At 39.5% G+C, this 19,426-nt stretch overlaps 1 protein-coding gene across 6 annotated transcripts in view; it reads right to left on the reverse strand.

Moving 5' to 3' along the window:
* Positions 1–457: 457 nt before the first annotated feature.
* ZFYVE26 (zinc finger FYVE-type containing 26) overlaps positions 458–19,426 on the reverse strand; it is a 48,110-nt gene continuing 29,141 nt past the window's right edge. For 4 of the 6 annotated variants that reach the window (XM_014869429.2, XM_014869428.2, XM_088167119.1 and 1 more), the window contains 15 exons: positions 18,287–18,444; positions 17,194–17,363; positions 15,857–15,885; positions 13,729–13,850; positions 13,421–13,641; positions 12,622–12,769; positions 11,296–11,505; positions 10,254–10,469; positions 8,208–8,405; positions 7,713–7,915; positions 6,732–6,873; positions 6,118–6,177; positions 4,663–4,845; positions 3,812–3,856; positions 458–2,771 (listed from right to left, as the gene is read on the reverse strand). In XM_014869429.2, coding sequence (XP_014724915.2) covers positions 2,562–2,771; positions 3,812–3,856; positions 4,663–4,845; positions 6,118–6,177; positions 6,732–6,873; positions 7,713–7,915; positions 8,208–8,405; positions 10,254–10,469; positions 11,296–11,505; positions 12,622–12,769; positions 13,421–13,641; positions 13,729–13,850; positions 15,857–15,885; positions 17,194–17,363; positions 18,287–18,444 — 2,315 coding nt within the window. In that variant the 3' untranslated portion in view covers positions 458–2,561. The remainder of the gene's footprint in view (positions 2,772–3,811; positions 3,857–4,662; positions 4,846–6,117; positions 6,178–6,731; positions 6,874–7,712; positions 7,916–8,207; positions 8,406–10,253; positions 10,470–11,295; positions 11,506–12,621; positions 12,770–13,420; positions 13,642–13,728; positions 13,851–15,856; positions 15,886–17,193; positions 17,364–18,286; positions 18,445–19,426) is intronic. The other 2 variants (XM_014869430.2, XM_088167118.1) reach the window with 2 other exon arrangements.

The following is a 19,426-nucleotide window of genomic DNA, read 5'->3' on the forward strand; positions in this document are numbered from 1 at the left end:
GGTCAATGCTCTTCTCAGAGAAGTCTGGTTGTAGATTTAACACACAATATATTAAATAAACATTTCCATAGACATACATCCACTCTCTTTGACCTTGAGCAAGTAATTTATACCTCTCAGCTGATCTGTTAAAAATGAGGAAACTAAAGCTCATTTAGCTGTCTCAAAGGGAGGCTTGTAAAGGAGAGTTAGATTAAATTGCAAAGCTCCCCAAAGAGGATTACTGAGTACATGCATGAGGCTGAACTACCTAGGCTACCTAGCTGCTGGGGGGGACTTCTAAAGATGTGACATTCCAGTCAATCTAAATATTGAGGATACTCAGTAACAGATAAATTTAGCATGATAGAACAATTATCCCCCTTCTAATTACTGTGTTAAGCATAGCCAAAAGTAAAATGCAGATCTACAAAGAGACCCCTAGCTCTGCTGAGATAAAAAATAAACGGAAAATACGTAACAGTCATAATACTTTATTTTTTTTTAATTGTAAACAAACCTTGGTCAGTAACAGAGAAATTATTTTAAACTGGCAGTATTCAATCCCTTTTTCTGTTCAAAAATTCAAAGCCCCTGACACAAGGTAATTAATTAGGGTCAAAATTCCAGTTCTGCTGGTACAAGAAAGATCCCTATGATTCCAGGTTAAGAACATGAAATTACAATAAACACTACATAAAGTGCATCAGGTACAGTGCAAAGAGGTCAGGAAAAAAGGCAGGTATGGAACTGATGGGTCTGCATGGCAAACTCCACTCTCAGTGCTCTCTACAGCTGAAAAACGTGAGCAGAACAGCAATGCAGATCTGGATACTCACACACAGTAAAATCTCCTCCCCATAATCAGAGATTTATAAATGACTGAAGCCATAGGTAGTGTCACGTTTTAGGATTAGCCTGATGGAAAGCTAGGTCAGTCTGGCCAAGGAAACAAAAGCTTTCATTAGTACTGCTCACTAATGAGATAATGCAGACCTGTGGTCAGGGGAGTCTGAAAGCTGTATGTAGTCATTTCTGCTCTAGTGAGCAGAGCACCTCCAAAGAGAGGTGTTTGTGTCAGCTCTTGAAACCCTGAAGAAGATGGGCCACATCCTTTCCAATACCATGGAAGTCTGTTCTTTCATGACAGTGAGCCTGGAGATAGTGCAAAACTCTTACTTGACAGTCTCAATTATTTTACGTTCTAAAACTATTTACAGTTACTTCAGAAAGCCTGTTGGTTTTTTTATGTAAACAACTTTTTAAATGAGAAAGTGAATTAGTTTTCCTACTTCTTGTGCTGAAATACATGTAAGCAGCTAACACAAACTCTTGTGGAATGCCATGTTTTGTTTGGTTTTTTTGAAGGTCCTACTACTGTCTAACACATTTCTGCCAGTTTCTCATGTCCCAATACTAATTGCAGAGAAGCAGCTACCTTTTTTCAGCATCCCAGAATACAGACATTACCCAAAGATTGCTGCTTTTTTTCATAAAACCGATTAACCTAATACTTGCAGAGCAAAACCCGTCAATACAGGGCATGTCCAGTTTGGTATTTTGTACTTGACAGGGACAAATTATCCTGGTAATAAATAAATACATCCCTATTTGTCAGGGATACAGACCACCTGTTTAATTTTGCCACAGCTTGTTCTATCCTTATTCTTTGCTATACCTGATGAAAAACTGTGGAAATTTACTGTCAACTATTCAGTCAAAAAGCTGCATCACAATGATTTATTGGGTATTACCATAGTAAAGAAAGAGGCACGTGATTTTTCAACTATTTTAAAGGCTTATTTTCCCTTTGTACTCCCCTTACAGGATATGCCCTTTATAACTTCATTCATCTAGTTGGCACTAGCCCAAGTGCCACATCTATGGCACACATCACACAGTGTGACTGGTAAGTACAAATCTGCCATAAAGAATCAGTTCCTACCTTTTCAAACAAACTAAAAAAAACTGGGTACATTGTGCTAGTGGCGGGCGGGGCCTAAAAGAGAAGTAGCAATGATTTGTCTAGAGGCTTTAAAAAAAAAAAAAAAAATCTGAGTTTTAGTCTTAGTAACAGAAAAACTCTCCAATCTTGAAAATTTTACAGGAAACATCACAAAAATTTTATACTCTAGGCTACATCGAGTTAATAAAAATTTTCTGTCCTCTCTACGTATGTTTTCTGGATTAAAAATAAAACACATATTATTAATTTCAGTGCTTTTCAAAAAATATCAACCCCCTCAAAAATTAAAAACCAACAAAACGAAAAACTAAAGCCAGAAACAGAAGTGCTCTCTTCCACACATCTAAATCCTTGCTTGTTCAGTTTGAAACTGCCCCCCTCCCCACACCAAAAAGAGAGCCAAAGAACACCCTGAGGTAGCGACTGTTTGTCAAAATACACGACTGGCACTTGTAATTTAGTTCCCTTCCTTTCACCAGAGGCACATTAGCAGCATCCATTTGCCACCGACACCAGTCAAGAGAGCTCCATTTCACCTGGAGGCTGCTGAGCCACACACCTTTGCTCTTGTGTTGAAGCCTCCTCCTTCAGCACGATGGCGCGTGTCAGTCCCACGTTACTTCCTGGTGCCCTGGGGAAGCCGATTTCTCACCTTGGGCTGGTGCACTGCGAGCCACTGGGCACAGATGGCCTGCACGACGTGGTCGCCGCTGCTCTCGGCCAGCTGGCGCACGCGCTGGACCAGCTGCACGGCGCGCGCCTTCTCCTGCCGCACCGACACCAGGTACGCCGAGCGCAGCTTGCTGCACATCAGGTACGCCTGGATCTGCAGCACGACACACAGTCACAGCCTGGCCAGAAAGCTGCAGAAAACTCACTGGACAAGCTTAAGCAGGGACTCATGAATAGCCAGGTCAGAAGCGTGTTGTAAGAGGCAGTAGTGCCACATTACCAAACAGCATGGCACGAAGCAGATCCCAGTGGAAAAGATGGGCAAATAGGATTCCTGATACTAATTTCATGTTCATACAGTAGTGTCTACAAGACACAAACTTAAGAAAATACACCTATCTCATGCACTAATTACAGTATCCTCATGGCAAAGAATCAGAGTCTGTCATTTCCTTCCACTGTTGGTTCTAGAACAACTCCCATCTTTCAGTGATAGATCTTACAAAAAAGCAGAATTAAAAGCCCACTTTTTAATCTGCCTACAACAGTGAGTTTGTCATTCAGAGCAGACAGAGGACTGTCACAAATCTTTAGATTTTATTCCCAGCTATGCCACTCAGGATCTACAACAATCCCCAAATGCTAAATCACAGCCACTTCTATAAACAGGCATCTACAGTTCTCCAGTGGCTTGGCTGGCTGCTTTGAAAGCCAACAAAGAAATAAACTAGTTTAGGCTTCATTTCCTCTAAAAGAAAAAGTCTATCAGAAGCTGGGGAAGTTTTATCATTTAACTCTCAATCACCACAGAAATAGTATAATCCTGAAACTATAAGCTGAAGTGATCAGCATTAGCTGTCTGCCATTACTAGAAACTTACGTGCACCTATGTGAAAAGTTCAATAACAAAACCAACAAACCCACCAATGTGCCTTTCTGAAATACTTTTCCTGGCACTCTAGCCCTCACTCTGAGGGCTCTCAGGGAACTAATAGGGATAGTCCCAATTAGTACCTGCATGTCACAGCTTTACACAAACACCATGGCCTTGAGGAATTCACTCTGATTTCTGCAATCCATGAATTAGCCTTCAAAAATCTTACTTGCATGAGAATGAGAGAGAAGACAGTGAAAAAGACCCTGCAAGCTGCAGACAAGACGGCTGTTTAGCTCTTTCTATGTGCTTTTACTTACCTTGTTTTCATCACTGTCCATATCCTGAATCAGATTATCGAGATCCTGTATCCAAAAAAGGGAAAAGGTGTTCACATGTAAAGTGATAACAGTCTGCAAAACTTTACCCCATCAGGGATCAAACCCCTGTGGGCAGGCAGGGCTGCTGAGATCACAACAGGTGCTTAGACTGTCCCAACTTGAGAGTTGCAGATGTAGAAAATACAAAAAAATACTAAATCCAAGTTTTCCCTTTACCCACAGCTTTTCCTGCCTGTCATCTCTGGGGGTATCCCTAGAGAATGCTGAGTCTCTCATGGACATGGCTTGTGTTGTGGGAAATGAATTTGTAGGTTCCCTGCACCCCAGAAGGAGTAACCCCATGGCCCGCCCTGACCCAAAGAGTGAGCTGCACCCCCTAATCTAATTAACAGAACTAGCAGAATGCATCTCCTTCCTTCACTGGGATGGAAAAAACACTGTGGTAATCACAAAATTGGTCCCTATGGAGGCAGGAGGTTTCTGCCTCCACACATCCTCTGCGTTAGCCAGGAAAGCCTCACTGAAGGGAACACCTCCTGCTGCAATCAGCAGCATTTGACAGTATCTTGTGAAGCAAATGTTCTGTCCCTCACAGGGTATCCATTTGGGAAGTGCAGGGTAGGAGTGTGCTATAGCTACTTATGGTTTCCTCTCAGAGTATCTCATACAAGGCAAACCACACACTCCCACCTTTAAGCTGTGCCTGTAGTATGGAGCCAGAACATCCGAAGGACTCACTAACAGAGCAGTACAGGCACCAGACTTCCCTGTAGCCTGTATTGTCTATATCCTTTTTACTTCAAAAGGGACACAATGGAGGATAGAATTACCTCAGCAGGAATGTTTTTGAACTCATTTAGACAGTTTAGGATAATGTTATCCCCATCATTTTTTGCTGCCACTCCAGACTCATTGACACACTTCAGGAGCTGCTGGATCTCGCTGTACTTCTGCTGCTTCACCAGATGCTTGGCCACTTTGCTGTACACTTCTGTAGCCTCCAGCTGGAAGTCCTAGAGGTAGTTGGAACATCAGAGCAACACACTGAATGTTCTCAGCGGGTTTGCTCAGAGGGAGTCTGCACAACTGAGACAGTCTCTCCTAAAGACAAAATACCACACCACACTCCAAAAAGTCAAAGCTTTTTGGGAGCCTCTGGTTTTCTACTCACCACTGCTCGGGGTTAACTTAAAGGTTTCTTATAACCAGATTTGTAAAAATCAATCCTGCTTAAGAACAAGAGTGCTGTTACTGCCTTCTTTTCAGGAGTGGCAAAAAATCAGTTTTATTTCTTCTGACAAAAAGTCTTTCCTAGATCCCTACCCACTTCTCCCTAACTTAGCATGTTCACACTATATTTCTCCAGCCCCCCCACCAGCAGTCACCCTCTGGATACCTCAAACAGGAGGCAATTGACCATTGTACACCATCCACATGAGGGAAGAGATGATAAAAGCTGTGAACTGATCCTGCAATGAGCAAGTAAAGACAAAAAAAAAGGATGGAAATGGAAGTGATAGCAGCTGGACTTGCTCCTCCATTTTTACTGGAGATAGTGGCTGCTGCTGCTGCTTAGAAGTGCTGTTTTTCTAAGGCTCTCCATCTCCCTACAGACAGAAATTCTGCCTTTTACATCCATGAAAGAAGGAGCAGGGCCTGCCACATCCATAAATATTCTTTCAGTGTGCCACCTCTGTCCAAAAGTGCCCTGCTCTACTGTCTGGGACTTTATTGATGAGAAACAATGAGAAGAATTTGAAGGCTCATGAGCTACGCTGACTGATAATCACTCAATTCCTACCCGACACGAGCAATGAAAGGTCCCCAGCGAGAGTTTCCAGTTAATTAATTCTGCTCTCAAATCAGGAGAACAGAACAGAGAGAGCCCTGACCTTATTTATTCACTGTCTTTGCACGATGGTCATGAACTGCAGAGAGCTACCACGTGAGAGGTCTCTACACACATCTATGACTGTGGTTTTCTGGAGTTAAAACACTGAACAAGGCGCAGAGCAAAGGAAAAGCTCAGTAGGACCTTCCTTAGTAGGACCCAATTACTCTGGAAATGTCCTACATTTGAATGAAAAAGCAACTTAATTTCTTTACCAAACTTCCACAAATACATAGACATATAAGACTTAAACTTGTGACCTTCCTCTCAGCAAGTTTTTCTTTGCTGGGGATTAAAACATATTTGGAGGGGAAAAAGGCTTTTGTTTAAATAATTGCTGCTTTCAGGAATTACTTTGTAATAATATTGTTTGTTATATCAAGTTTTTCCATACCTGGAGAACTCTAAATGCAATCCCAAACCCCTCCTCAATGTTTTTGCCTTCCAATATGACCTGAAAAAAGAGGCATAGACAAGTCTGGGAATGCACATTCCTTTTTCATTATGTACAGTTAAATAATATTAATGCAAATCCAGATTTTGCCCAGAGGCCAAAAGAAAATGCATTACTTCAACAGAAAACAGCACCATCCCAAGAAGTACAGCAAATTATAGGGTCTGTGGTCACACACTGCTTCCCTGAGGAACATTAGGCAATATACAGATGGAGATGAGCCAAAGTTAAGAATGGTTAGAATTACAGCATTATCTGCCTTGATTCCAAACAAAATGGGATACACAGACAAAAGGAATATTACTATTTGTATTCTGGATGCTCTGCCTCTGAAAATTTGAACTTTGAGGAGATGAGCTCCAAGTTCTCACACGTTCTCTGCTACTTTGAGAGAAAACACGAATTTTTCATAAATATGGGTTGCATTCATGCATAAGTAACCTGCCCATAAAAAATATAAGAAACTGCTCCAAACATTAAATGCTTCAACCTCCATTATGAGTTAGTACTGTTGATGAAAAATAGAGCTGTGTTTTTAAAACAGCAATTAGTACCTTGCAAGCAACATCCATTTTCATGTTGTTGTTTCCAAAGAGTGTGGGCAAGGAGGAATCTGTCATTTGAGAAGCTCCTGAGCTCTCACACTGATGCAGGAACTTCGTTACTTCCATCTGCAGATCAACTGTATTGATGTGCCTAGACAGTGAAAAAAAAATTCTGACTTTATTTTGTAACAGGGAAAGTGTCAATTATTATTTATATGAACTAATTTCTTCAATACCTTTCAAAAGAAGATATACTTATAAACAATTATTTTAGCTGCTTTTTGACTTTGTCCATTGTACAAGTCTGCAGCAACATTACTTTTCAGATCTGTGCACTTAACATGCATCACAAGCTGAAGTTGAGCAATTATTCACATTATTTCAAAGAAGCGAGCCAGAGAAACTGGATCACAAAATAAATATCTATTCCTGCTTTTTCACCTCATCACACACATGCCCTTCCAGTTTAAGTTAAGAGTCCAGCCTAAAAAAAAAGAAAGAAAAAAGCTCCTAAGAAAACAAAGATATAAAACCCTAACGACAAGGGAGATCTGGCTAAATTTACACTCTTACTTTTGAATACAGGAATCCAGTTTCCTCTGGCACCTATAGCTTGGACATAGTGCAGTGTTTTGAGTTAACCTCAGTAGACAGTAAAGCACTACAAAGCTGCTTGCTTTTTAGAGAAGAAGAGAAAAAGCATTTGTGGAATGATGTATAATTGTCTATGAACTGTAGGGTTCCTGGTTTTTTTTAAATTAAAGGAGGTAGTCTGATACAGATACATATTTTTGATAGAAACAACTGCCCATCTCCTCGTTTGGACCGTTGGGGGAAAAAGTGATGGGAATTCTACACCTGTAACTACATAAAAGCAGATTTGGACAATGTTAGGTAAAGCCAACTTAAATTAAATGAAGAAACACCCCAAAGTGTAAAGCCTGAATTTCATTTACCTCTCCTAAAACTTAGCTTCTTGTTTATAGATACCTTGACACATCCGTAGCAGACATTTTCTTCCGAAAAGTGAATGTCATTTTTTTCCTTCCTGAACTTCTTGAGACCTCCTGCAGATAGACTTTGAGATGGTCCTTGATCTTTAGAAGCCATGTCTGTTTTCCTCCAAGTTCAGTGTAAGACTTTGCTCCATGAGTGAAAAATCTAATGCAGGTCATTGCAGCACGAACGTGATCCTGGAAGAAATGCACTCGTCACTAAGAGGAACCACAGGACACCTCCTTCAGCATCACTGTCTGCACTGAAGGGCTCACAGAGCAGGCAATGCTGTTTTCTTTGATACAATGTGCCAGATCCATGACATGGATCAGGTCAGTTTTAGTAAGGCTCAGGCCTTTCTATGTTTTCTACGACTGTAAAGAGGCAAAAAATACTTGTCAGCATGCAGGTTCAGACCAAAGTAAATGACCAAAAGTCTGACAGCATTCAGCATTTCATTAAGAGAGATGGCACTGTCCCTCAACTTACCTTCATGAACTGCTGCAGTTCATACAGAATATGGTAATAGTTCTTTCTCTGCAAGTATTTGCAGGCTGCAATCAAATAGACTCCCCAGCTTTCCAATCCTGGATCAATGGTTTCCAGTAAGTTCTCCAACATATGCAGTTTTCCACTTTCATAACTTGGAATGAAGATCCCTTCAATAAAGACTTCTGATGGGGATTCCTACACAAACAGAAAGTAGCCTGAAGCAAAGCCACTGTAGCTTATTTTCCTTATGTCATACAAAGGCATATTAAGTGACAGAGATCATAAAATTGATAAATAATTTAGATCAGAAGGGATTTCTGGGAGTTATTTCATTCAAAATCCCACTCAGGAATGACTTCCCAGTTAGATCATGCTGCTCTGGACCTGTTCAGTCAAGTTCTGAGCATGACAAAGGCCTCCCTCTGGCCCTGGTTCCATGTCTAAATATATGTACCAAAAAAACCCAAAACAAACCCAAAACCTCTTTCTTTATATCCAGTTGCAATTTCCCTTGCTCCCAGTTGTGTCCACTGCCTCCTACCCTTTTACTGGGCACATATATGAGATAAGCATGGCTCTATTTTTGCTATAATCATCCACTTGGCAGCTTAAAACAGCACACAGATCTCCTCTTGCCTTTTCTTCCAGCAGGAAAAACCTAGCTCTATCACTCTCCATAAGTATCAGGTGTTTCAGGCCCCTAGACACTTTGGTGGCCTTCAATTAGACTTGCTTCACTTTGACAGTGTCTGTTTTGTACTTGGGAACCCAGGACTGGGCACAACTGTCCAGATGAAACCTTCCAAGTAGTGACCTGAGGGGAATATTTACTTCCCTTGACCTCTTGACTGTGGTCTTGCAAATGCAGCCTCACATGTGCTTCTTTTCACAGTAACATTAATATGTGTCAACAGGGCCACCACAAATGTTTTAAAGGTTTGTTATGAAATTTTTGAAATTTTTTTTGTATCTCAGAGTAAGATACAAGTGACAATGTCTGCACACATAAAATGTCTCCAAACAACCAACTGCAAAATGTTAGTCAGAAGCTTAGAGCTTTAGGGGAACAAATCCTCCTCTCTGGTTTGTATGACTACTACCAGTTCCTTGTCCAAAATTTCTGCATCAAATTGTCTGTCTAGACTATTTTCCAAGTCTGCTACTAAAGATGTGACATTAAATCACCCACATTGTAAAAATATACAACTTTTCTTTAAAAGCAGATTTAAACTGATGTAAAAGATACATTTAAAAAGGTAATTCCATATGCAGATGACTATAAGAGTTTAGAATGACTGATGGTACAATGAGAAAGCAGAGCAGATAAGGCATCTTAATTTTCTATTAACAAACCTCATAGCCAGATAAAGATAATGGAAGTTGGTGTTTCAATTTGTACATTCTCAGTAAGAGTTATTTCAAATAATAATAAAAAAAATTAGAAATTCAAACACAAACACAGCAACTTAGAAAAGGAAACAAAGGAAACACCACACTCTAATAAGCTGGTGAGATATAGTGGATTCACATCTCCTAAGAAGCATCCTTAATGTCTTAGTAAGAACTTTGAATAATTTCTAGATTTAATTGTAGTTTAATTTAGTTTACCAATGGAACTGTTTACTCCAGAGATACTTATGTCTTCTTATATTACGCAGTTTCTTTAAGGGAGAACTGGAAACCACATTTTGGGTTCCCTAGACTTCTGTCCTCTGTATTCCCTTATATTCCTAATGTTACAGAAATGCAAACATAGGTGAACTCTATGACAACAGTCCCAGGTTTTCAACATCACAGAAAAAAAGACAAAGTGCTGTTGATGCAGGAACTCTATTAAAGGACCAAAACTGCACGTTCTCTTCTCTGGATCTGTAAAGATCAATATTCTTCTGTCTCACTGAATTCTTGTCAGTCACTGGATAGGTTGTGTAAAGCATTTCAGGACCTCTGCAAACCCCTGTGCAGAAAACCACCCAAACACTGCATGATGCTCATGGCTGTTTTTCAAGTTTCAGTTTCAGTGATGAAAATTGAATTACTCACCTTATTTAACAAGTGAAGCAGTGCTTCTCTCATACAGTCATGCCTCATGTAAAAGCTTATTATTGCCAGATTAGTGCCATAACTGTGCAAATAGAACAAGCACTCCTGATAATAGCTGTTGTGCTGAATCTTCCCCTCACACATCATCTCCAGAGACAGACTTCTTGTTCTCAGTGTTGCTTCAAGTTCCCTCAGTGTGGCAAAGTAATCATCGTCCTGCCATTAACACAGAGAACCAATGACAGGTGATCAGCAAGAGAAAACCTTCTTTTCAGAGAGCCCTGCTGCATTTCCATTACTATTGTTTTTAAAATAGAAATTGCTTCAGAGGAGTGAGAATCCAGCAATGCTTTTTATAAACACTAGACTGGAACCCTGCTATCAACAGATGTGCTGAATGTTGCTGTACCCAGCATAGCTGTTTCCAAGGACAGGGAGAAGGCTTACTTTAAAAAAATTCCAATGTCAACAGTTACTTCAGCAACCCAGTTCAAAGAGGCTTTTTTGTTCTCCTAAAATACATACTTGGTCCTTCATCATCATGATTCTGCAGTTATTTGGGACAAAAAGTAATTTTTTGGTACCTAATCAGAATTCCAAACCATTTAATAGTGGTTTTTGATGAGAGGAGTGGGAAAGCATTTGAAAGACTTTGAATTTTTGTAAAGTTACCAGAGTTTCAGTAGAAAAATTGTATCACTGCAGCATCACAAAATACTGCTGGGATTAACTTTAGCTTCCATAGACCATAGTAATATAGTACATATAGTACATTATCCAGTACAGCCTCTTTTCCCTCCACAAAGTACATCCCAAATTGCTATAAAATCCTATGATCTGGTTCTCAGGCACTACTTCAATGTGATGAAAGAGCTAAAAAATTTCTCAGCAATACTGAGTTTGCAATACACAATTATGACAAAGAAGGAAAATAAACACCCAAACACCTCCCATTGGAACATGCATTGCTGTAAGATGTGTACTAAACCATCATTACTTGGCTTTGCCATAGCCCCTCAGAGCAGGCAGAGAAGATTCTTACTGTGATGAGTACTGGCTTCACTGTGGACTCCAGGTACTGTATCACATCCTGGACCAGCCTTGAACCATGGTTCAGCTGGTTTAGATCCATGGGTGGCTTTAAACATCGATTAAACTTCTCTCTTGCTGAAGTTAAATTTCCAGCTTTAAGGCAAGCCATGCCCCAGGCATGCCATGCTCCACCTGGATCCAATCCAGATTTTGTAGAAACCTAAATTCAAAATCATTTGTTAGTACTACAACATAGTCCCAGTACAGCAAATAGGAAAAATGGCTTATCACACAGTCTGTGATTCTGACCTTTCCTGTCCTAGAGCACATTTCCCATTAAAAACAAACAACTAAACCCATGCTGATTATTTCCATATTACTGGCAAACAAAAGACGAACTACCAAAACACCCATGATCTCCAAATATGGAGGTTATTTTTTATTGTATAAGTTTAAACTACTGTTTATCTGCTAAGTTTCAGTTCATGAGTTCTAAACCAGGACATTTTCACATCTGCTTTTCTAAAGGAGATGACTTTTACAGAGCAGAATTCATCAGATTTATGGTTTTAAAAAAGGCAACAGAAGATGCTTCATGAACTGTCAAGAATTTATTTATTTCACACTTTATTTCCAACTTTGCTGATAAATTTTATTCCTGGATTTATTTAGTAGACCTAAAGCTCTTTTAGCTGCTTTTAAACAAGAACTATTTCTATTCAAATAGGTCATCTATTCTTGCTGTTTATTACTGCTTAACAAATCTTAATACTATTTGTAGTATCATAATCCTGTATTTAACAAAGTACAATGCCAAAAAAGAGAGGCTTACAAAATCCTGGGAGCAGGATTAGCTGATGATAAACCACTTCAGATGGGCTCTGATGTATAGATTTGCCAACATTGCTGATTTCCAAGTAAATGGTTGGGAAAGGTGCCTTACCAATGTTTGCTGTCAGATTACAGACAAATAGAATCTAACATTTAAGCTTCAGATAAAGTCCTGCCACAAAGGGTGTCTCACCCCTTCTACTGGCTGCAAGATCCCTTCATTTAAAGACTTCCTTGCAGTTAGTCCATTCCAATTTTAACTGTTCCAGGACACAAGGCCACTTATCCTTCCCTTCTGCAGCCTGCTCCACAGCAGGACTTTCCGTCTCAGAAAATTTTTTCCAATGTTCAGGAAATTATTTCTTCCAAGTTTAGAAATCTAATCTCAGTTTGTAACTGTTTAAATATTATCCATTTCATACATCACATCCATGTGAATTCAGGAGGGAGGAAAACAAAAGCCACTAAAGAAGAATTAACACTGACATCCCTCCACCAGCATTACCTCTATAGCTAGTTCATAGTACTCTGCCTCCAAAAGCTGATTTCTCAATCTCGTTACTGCTGCTGGGAGAAGGATCTGATCCAAAGATGGCACTGGACGGTAGGCAGCAGCAACCAAAATATTCAACACATCCACTTTGCTGATATAGCTACAAGTTAAACATAATAACATAAATATAATAATAAATAATAATAATAATAAACATAAATACACATGTTTTCATTATTACCGTACATTAAAGAACTTTATGTCAAAGACAACTCTTAGGACAGTGGTTTCTAACCACCAGTACACCAGGTTTCTCTATCCATCATACTATCCCTGTCAGAGCATTTGTTATTGTTTGGGCTTTCTTTGCCATGTTCAGTGTAACACACTGACTGAAGACACCGACTCTATCTTATCAAATCAAAGCAATTCATGTGAAACTTATATTTCACACCTGCCACCTCAAGCTCTGTAGGACAAAACGTGAAGTGTAAAATGTTCATTCTCAGGAAGGACAGGTTTAAAACCCTATATTAAAATACAGACTGAAAGGAGATAAACAATATTAGAAGTAAAATATGCACCCATCTTTGTGAGTAATTTCTTCCTAGTAAGAGAATTCTCTCAGTAATTATTAATTAGTCATACTGCTTGACCTTCTCCTATTTGAACTTCCACATTATTCCTGCATTATGAACTTCTCATTTAAACTGGTCCACAAAATAACCCTTCCACCTCCACACCTCAGTGAAAAAAGATAATGCTCTTGACAGTACCACAATACATCCTAGTGAATATCTGATTAAGTCACCTGTCACAGAGAGCTAGGTCCTGGCTCCTTCCAGCTTTTACAAACATCATTTTAGCACTGAAGAGCAATTGTTTCATAATGTCCATGAGGAGTCCAGCATCCACCTCAGGATTAGTGAGCCCTTGGGACAACTTGCAGCAGTGTTCTATCAGCTGGTGGCCACACACTATGCTGTCACTGTGCAGGCTAAGGATGGCAATACACAGGGAAGAGCTGGGAGCCTGACAATTAGAGGAAAGACAGACAAATATAGGTATTGAGGTAGTTCTCCAGTGAACTGCTTATATTGGACTCTCTCCCAACCTCACCTGTTCATAATAAAATTCGCTGCGTACGATTTCATTCTCCTCTTCATTCAGGGAAAAAATCCATTCAAGATCAGTTGCCTTGGGTATTCGTACCACTGTGGAATATTCATTATTAGAAGTTTCTACAGCAAAAAAGAAAGCACCAGGTAAAATCATTGCACAAGAAGCAACAAACCCAGCTAAGGACACATAATGCAGAACATTCCTATCTCTCAAAAATCAATCATCTATAATCCTCTCATTGTGCCATTTCCTGGCAGCATCACATGTCCAGCACAGATCACAGAAACATTTCCTTCCCTCAGCAGGCTGCCAAATCGTACCTAAACTTACTGTCACTGCTACCAAAACCTGGTTCCAGTAATGTATTTTCAAATGATTTTTTAACTCTTATGCTACTGGGCATCAAGCACAGCAGCCTTCCCTCGTCAGCCTTCCCTCAGGCAATTTATTAAATATTTCTGAACAGGAAGGACTGGAAATATGAGAGCTGTGGGTTTCATCTCAAAGGAGAAAATAAAAAAACAGTTGTAAATGAAAGGGTAAATTGGCTTAACCACCTCTATGTTCTTTTCAAAATTCAGGTGATTTGACTATAGAGTCCATGAGCTTTAAGCCAAAAGATTTTAAGATGACCTAAATCCTAATGGTAAATTTTCTTATAAAATAGTACTGTAGGAAATTTGGGTTCTGATCAAATTATTCAAGATATACAATTTCTGTGAAAAGTAGTTTTCTTTCCTCCAGATCAAGGAAATACTTGTTTTGAAACTTGTTACCCAGAATAGTTATAAATCAAATACTGATGCTCAAGTTTGTGATTGTGGTTCCAAGAAAACAATGGCCAATCTCACAATGCCAAGAAATGGAGAATAATGACAATTTAGTATTCTTTCCCCAACCAGCTTCCTCTGGAAAAAAAAAAGTTAGGAAGTCTCAAAACCTACTCATCTAGAGTTCACTCTTGATCCCTCTTGCACTGAGTAACTAAAATTGTAGAGTGAATTTAAAAAAAAACCAAAGCAACCAAACCAAACTTCAACATCCCCCTTACACTTTTCCAAGCTGAACTGGAAACTGAACTGGCAAAAATAAACTGAGCTAGAAAATATTTGATAAGCCTTCTTCACAGTCACACCAGATAAGTTAAAAAACCAAAATAAAACTCTTTCCCTCTTATATCTGAGGATTTCCAGATTGTTCTTATCCACTTCACTGAATGGATCACATAGGTCCAGTAATGTGTAGCAGTGCTACACAAAAACTAAATTTCAACTGTTTCAGTCTTGAAACAAAGGTAGCAGTAAAGCAAATTTCCATCAACAGCAGGGGAAAAGATTCTCAAACAGCCCACCACACTTATAAAAGGAACAAATAAGGAAAAATATTCTTATTTGCTTTGTTATTACATAAGTGCAAATTTTGCACCATGTTTCATGCTACTGTTACAAGCACTTCAAATAATTTTTGTCTTGTTCTGACAGAACTTTACATCAGTGTAGGAAAATTTTGCAGAATCACCCAAAATACCAAAACAGTAAATACCTCCTGAGGAAAAATGAGAGAGAAAAAGTCAAATTTTGCTCTTATTCCTGAAGCTTAAGATATTAGATTCGGAAATAGAGGCACCAAAATGCAATTACTATTTTCACACCATCAACACAGGAGATGGAACTCAGGACACAACCATGAGAGGGGTCTCATGCTGTGCTACCTCTAGGCAGGGGTATAAAACACCACAGCACACTGCAGTGGTGCTCAGAATTGTCATGGTTTATAAAAAGAGGATCTCTCAGCACTGCTCTGTAGTGAGCAAATTAATTTCCATTCACACCACTGCCTCTCACTGACCATTTCTAGAAGGAAAAGTGGATTCTCCAACTCTTTTTCAGTTCCTTTCTATAACAACCATCCAACACATCCAATATTGGCTCAGATACCTCTCCTAAGTCTCAATTTCTATTCACAGAAGTTTGAAATGTTCAATTTAAGCCTGCACATGCAAAACACCATGAGTGATACTTTGCAACTGAAGTTTTGATGACCCTTTAGCTGCAACTAGCTTCCAGTATCTAACTGCTAATCAGAACTTCAAAAAATTGTCGTTGAATGTTACTCCATTCCTTACCTTCCACTTGGTCCTGATCTTCTTTTCTGCTGTAATAAAATGACAGAAAGAACCATCATGTCTACTCCAGCATGCTGGGGAAAACATGGTTTTAAGGCAGACATCAGTATGGCAACCTTCCTCAGAACACTGTTCTGTAAAGATCCAACACCTATCCCTACCGGTCCTTTTTCACACACTGCCCTGCCCCTAATCCCTTCTGTTTGGAAATCTAAGCTTCTGCCTCTGTATTGTTGTATTTCAACTGCACAAAGTAATTGGCTCTTACGACCTTCTGTAGGAACAGCACTGTTACACATGTCAGAAAAAAGCAAACACTGAGAATAAGAACTGCCCAGTATCAGGACAAGTCAGAGCTAAAATGAAGCCTTTGGTATCCAAGTCTCTGTCCTTAAGATTTAATTGGGTTTGATATACCAACAGGTTGAGTATAAAAATACCCAGACAAATAATTAAAACCTGGCAGGAGGCATTCAAGCACAGTGTTGATCACTGCTGGCCTAATCTGGAAACCACTCTGACACAACTTGCATCTGCAAGTGACTGCTTGTTTTTTCACAGGTTCCCCTTCAGATCTGCACAGATTGCTCTTTTCCTAGGAAGCCTGCTGATACTGCCATAGTGGATACTGCTATGTGCATGCTCGATGGAAAAGGGGAAATGTATCTGGAAGCATGGCTGGAAAGGGTAAATCTTACTCTCTGTGACCCTGTAAAGCCTGCTCAAGGTCACAGAGAATAAACTCCTTTCAGCTGTGTTTTTCACCAGCTGTGTACACACAATGAATTTCAGTCCAATTCTGAGCTGAAAACAATCACATCATGAAAATGTCATCACATCTGTCCCTTTAATAAAAGGCAGTTTCAAAGCCTATCTAATCAGAAACTTCCTTTTTAATTCCCAAGCATTCAGGGAGCCATAATCAAGGGATTATGGAACAACTAATACACTGATATGTTCAGCAGAGCTAGTCAACATGCAATATTAATCCAGGAGCTGAGTATACTGCAAGGAACTTTGTCACACTGTAGCAATTTGTGCTATGTTTTGCATCAAAGCATTCAATTCTTAGGGTTAGTGATTAATTGATGCTTAAAGAATTACTGATACTTAAAGAATTAAAGAATTGTTGCCCAGCCCTCCAATGTTCTTTCCAATGTGAAAAGTAAAGTGAGGCATAAGAAACATTCCCACACCTACCAAACCTGAAAATCCCAAAAGCTAGAGGCCAAACAGCTGATGTTACATTACCCACATAAATCCAAATGCCTATGTCTCTCTGATTCCATTCATGCACTCTGCTGAAAATTGAGGAGAACTAGGATAGAAGGACTTACGTGCTTGTGTCTTGCACCAAGCCAGGCATGTTTTCTCTGTTGTAGTAGCTATAGCATTGATCACATACACGAGACAGATTTTCTCTGCAAGCTTCTATTTCCATTTTCTTGGTGGAGCAAGAGCTGCACACCAGCCTGCCACAGCGCCTGCAGTGATGGCGCCTGTTAAACTAAGCAGAAGAGGTCATGGATGAGCCACAAAGAGAATTTACTGAAATCCTCTCCTGTATCTCTGAGTAAACTTATTCCCTTTGAAGAGGGGAAACCACATGCAGGAAAAGGCTTTTCAGAATTATACAGTGATTGATTCTCCCTGTTAAAATTCCTTTTTGAAGAAAGTGTAGCAAAGAAAAAAGAAATCAAACCCTAAACCCACAGGGCAGTATTTAAAATATGTTTGTAACAGCCTTGTGCTTTCTATTACTTGAATTATCCCAGTTTCAATCACAAAGCTAATTAGACCATGTCCTGGAAAAGTTAAAAGCTCTGGACTGTTTTTCTGATACCATTTCCAAATGAAATTTCCAAATTCAAAAGCAACAGGTACTTTTGAGAAAACAGTACTGTTTCTGAGCAGCAGATTACAGACTGCTAGCACACCTGCAAAATTAAAAAATTATGCTCTCCCTTAGAGCACCAATGCAGTTGCTCAAGTACCCTGTGAAACAACAGTTTTTAGAAAAGTGCAACCAACAGCAAAGATTTAATTTTCTATATTTGTAATCTGAATCATACAGTGATCATGTTATTTCTTGCCAGCAGAGTCAACTAGAAAACCTTTTGGAATATTAAAACTGCTGCTGTTACACAATTTTGAGATCCCATAGTTGTCTTCTCTCTGATGACCAGATTTCCTCTTTAGGCTCTATCACTTCACAGAACTCTGCAAAGAGCTAACTCTTGCCAGTCTCCTCGACGACTCTAAATAGAAACCAGTGGTTAAATACCAAAGGACTGGCAATCTTGTTGGGCTCATGGTGATGCAGACAAAACTCCTAAAGTAGCTCAGGTCTTTCAGGAAACAGACTGTGAGGAAGTGCTTGTATTAAGGTCACAGTTCTAGGAATGTCTGTACTTCATTTTTTCTCCTTACCATAGTGAAGCGTTCCGTTTTGCAAACCATACATATAGTTTCAGTGTCATCAGGTATCCATTGCTGCTTTGGTGGTGGCTTCTCAGGAGGCACAAATTCTTGAGGAAGCAAGTTCTGCTGCAGACTCCTGTCTCTGGGGCTTGCAGATATGGTTACACCTGAAAATGAGCCAGGCCAAGAAAAACATGGAATAGGATTTAAGCTGTTTAATAGAGTCTCAAGTACCAGAAAACACTATAGATTCAATGAGGCTGTAAGATCTTTCTGCCTCACAAGATGACTACTACCATTATATTTCAGCTAGGCATGGCAGAATAACATCGTATAAGGAATATATATGCTTTAAACTAAGACTGTAAGGTGGTAAACTTATAGCACTTCAATGCTGACAAGGAAGAGAATGTACTTATTAAGAGACCTTCATAAAAACTAGAGAGGTATAAGACAGTGTGTCAACATCTGTTCTTGTATCACAAGCAGAGACTTGGGGGAGGAAGAAAAAAATACACCATGGTCATTGGATAATAAAAAGCAATACAGCATAAAATAGAATCTTAAGTATGTCCAGTGTTGACATTCCTGAAGACTGGGAGTTTCTTTTGTTATCTCAGGAGAGATGTGGCATGGCCAGGCCTGGCCCTCGCTATTCTGGCTGCCTTTTCAATCTGCTGTGGGGAAATCAGTTCACAGAGGCAGGAATTTAAGCGTGGCCTTTGAGACCTTCGACCCCCAACAACAAAATACTCATTGAATGAAGCTTATAGTATTAGACAGGCTTTTAGTTTACATGATGTGAGTCACACAGCAGGCTAATTAAAAAGTTCAACATGCCACTCACTGCAGCCCTGCAAGCTACCTTCTCTGTACATGCATATTAAACTAAAAAGAACAAAAATCTCAGTTTCACTAAAGCTAACTCATTCTCATTCAAGTAGATAACCAGATTGCAAACAAACATTAAAGGACCATACATTCAAGTTTTTTAACAGGACAGAGATATTAGACTGACCATTATAAGAAAAAACTGAAGAGCTACACAGCCCAATCCAAAACACTGCTGTCACTTCATGTAATCTTCAATTCGAGACACAGAAGCAGGAAATAGTTCTGACACCCTTAAACTGTAAATCAGGATACCAT

The sequence above is a fragment of the Sturnus vulgaris genome, chromosome 6 (assembly GCF_052056855.1).
Source record: "Sturnus vulgaris isolate bStuVul1 chromosome 6, bStuVul1.hap1, whole genome shotgun sequence".
In the NCBI taxonomy this organism is placed as follows: domain Eukaryota; kingdom Metazoa; phylum Chordata; class Aves; order Passeriformes; family Sturnidae; genus Sturnus; species Sturnus vulgaris.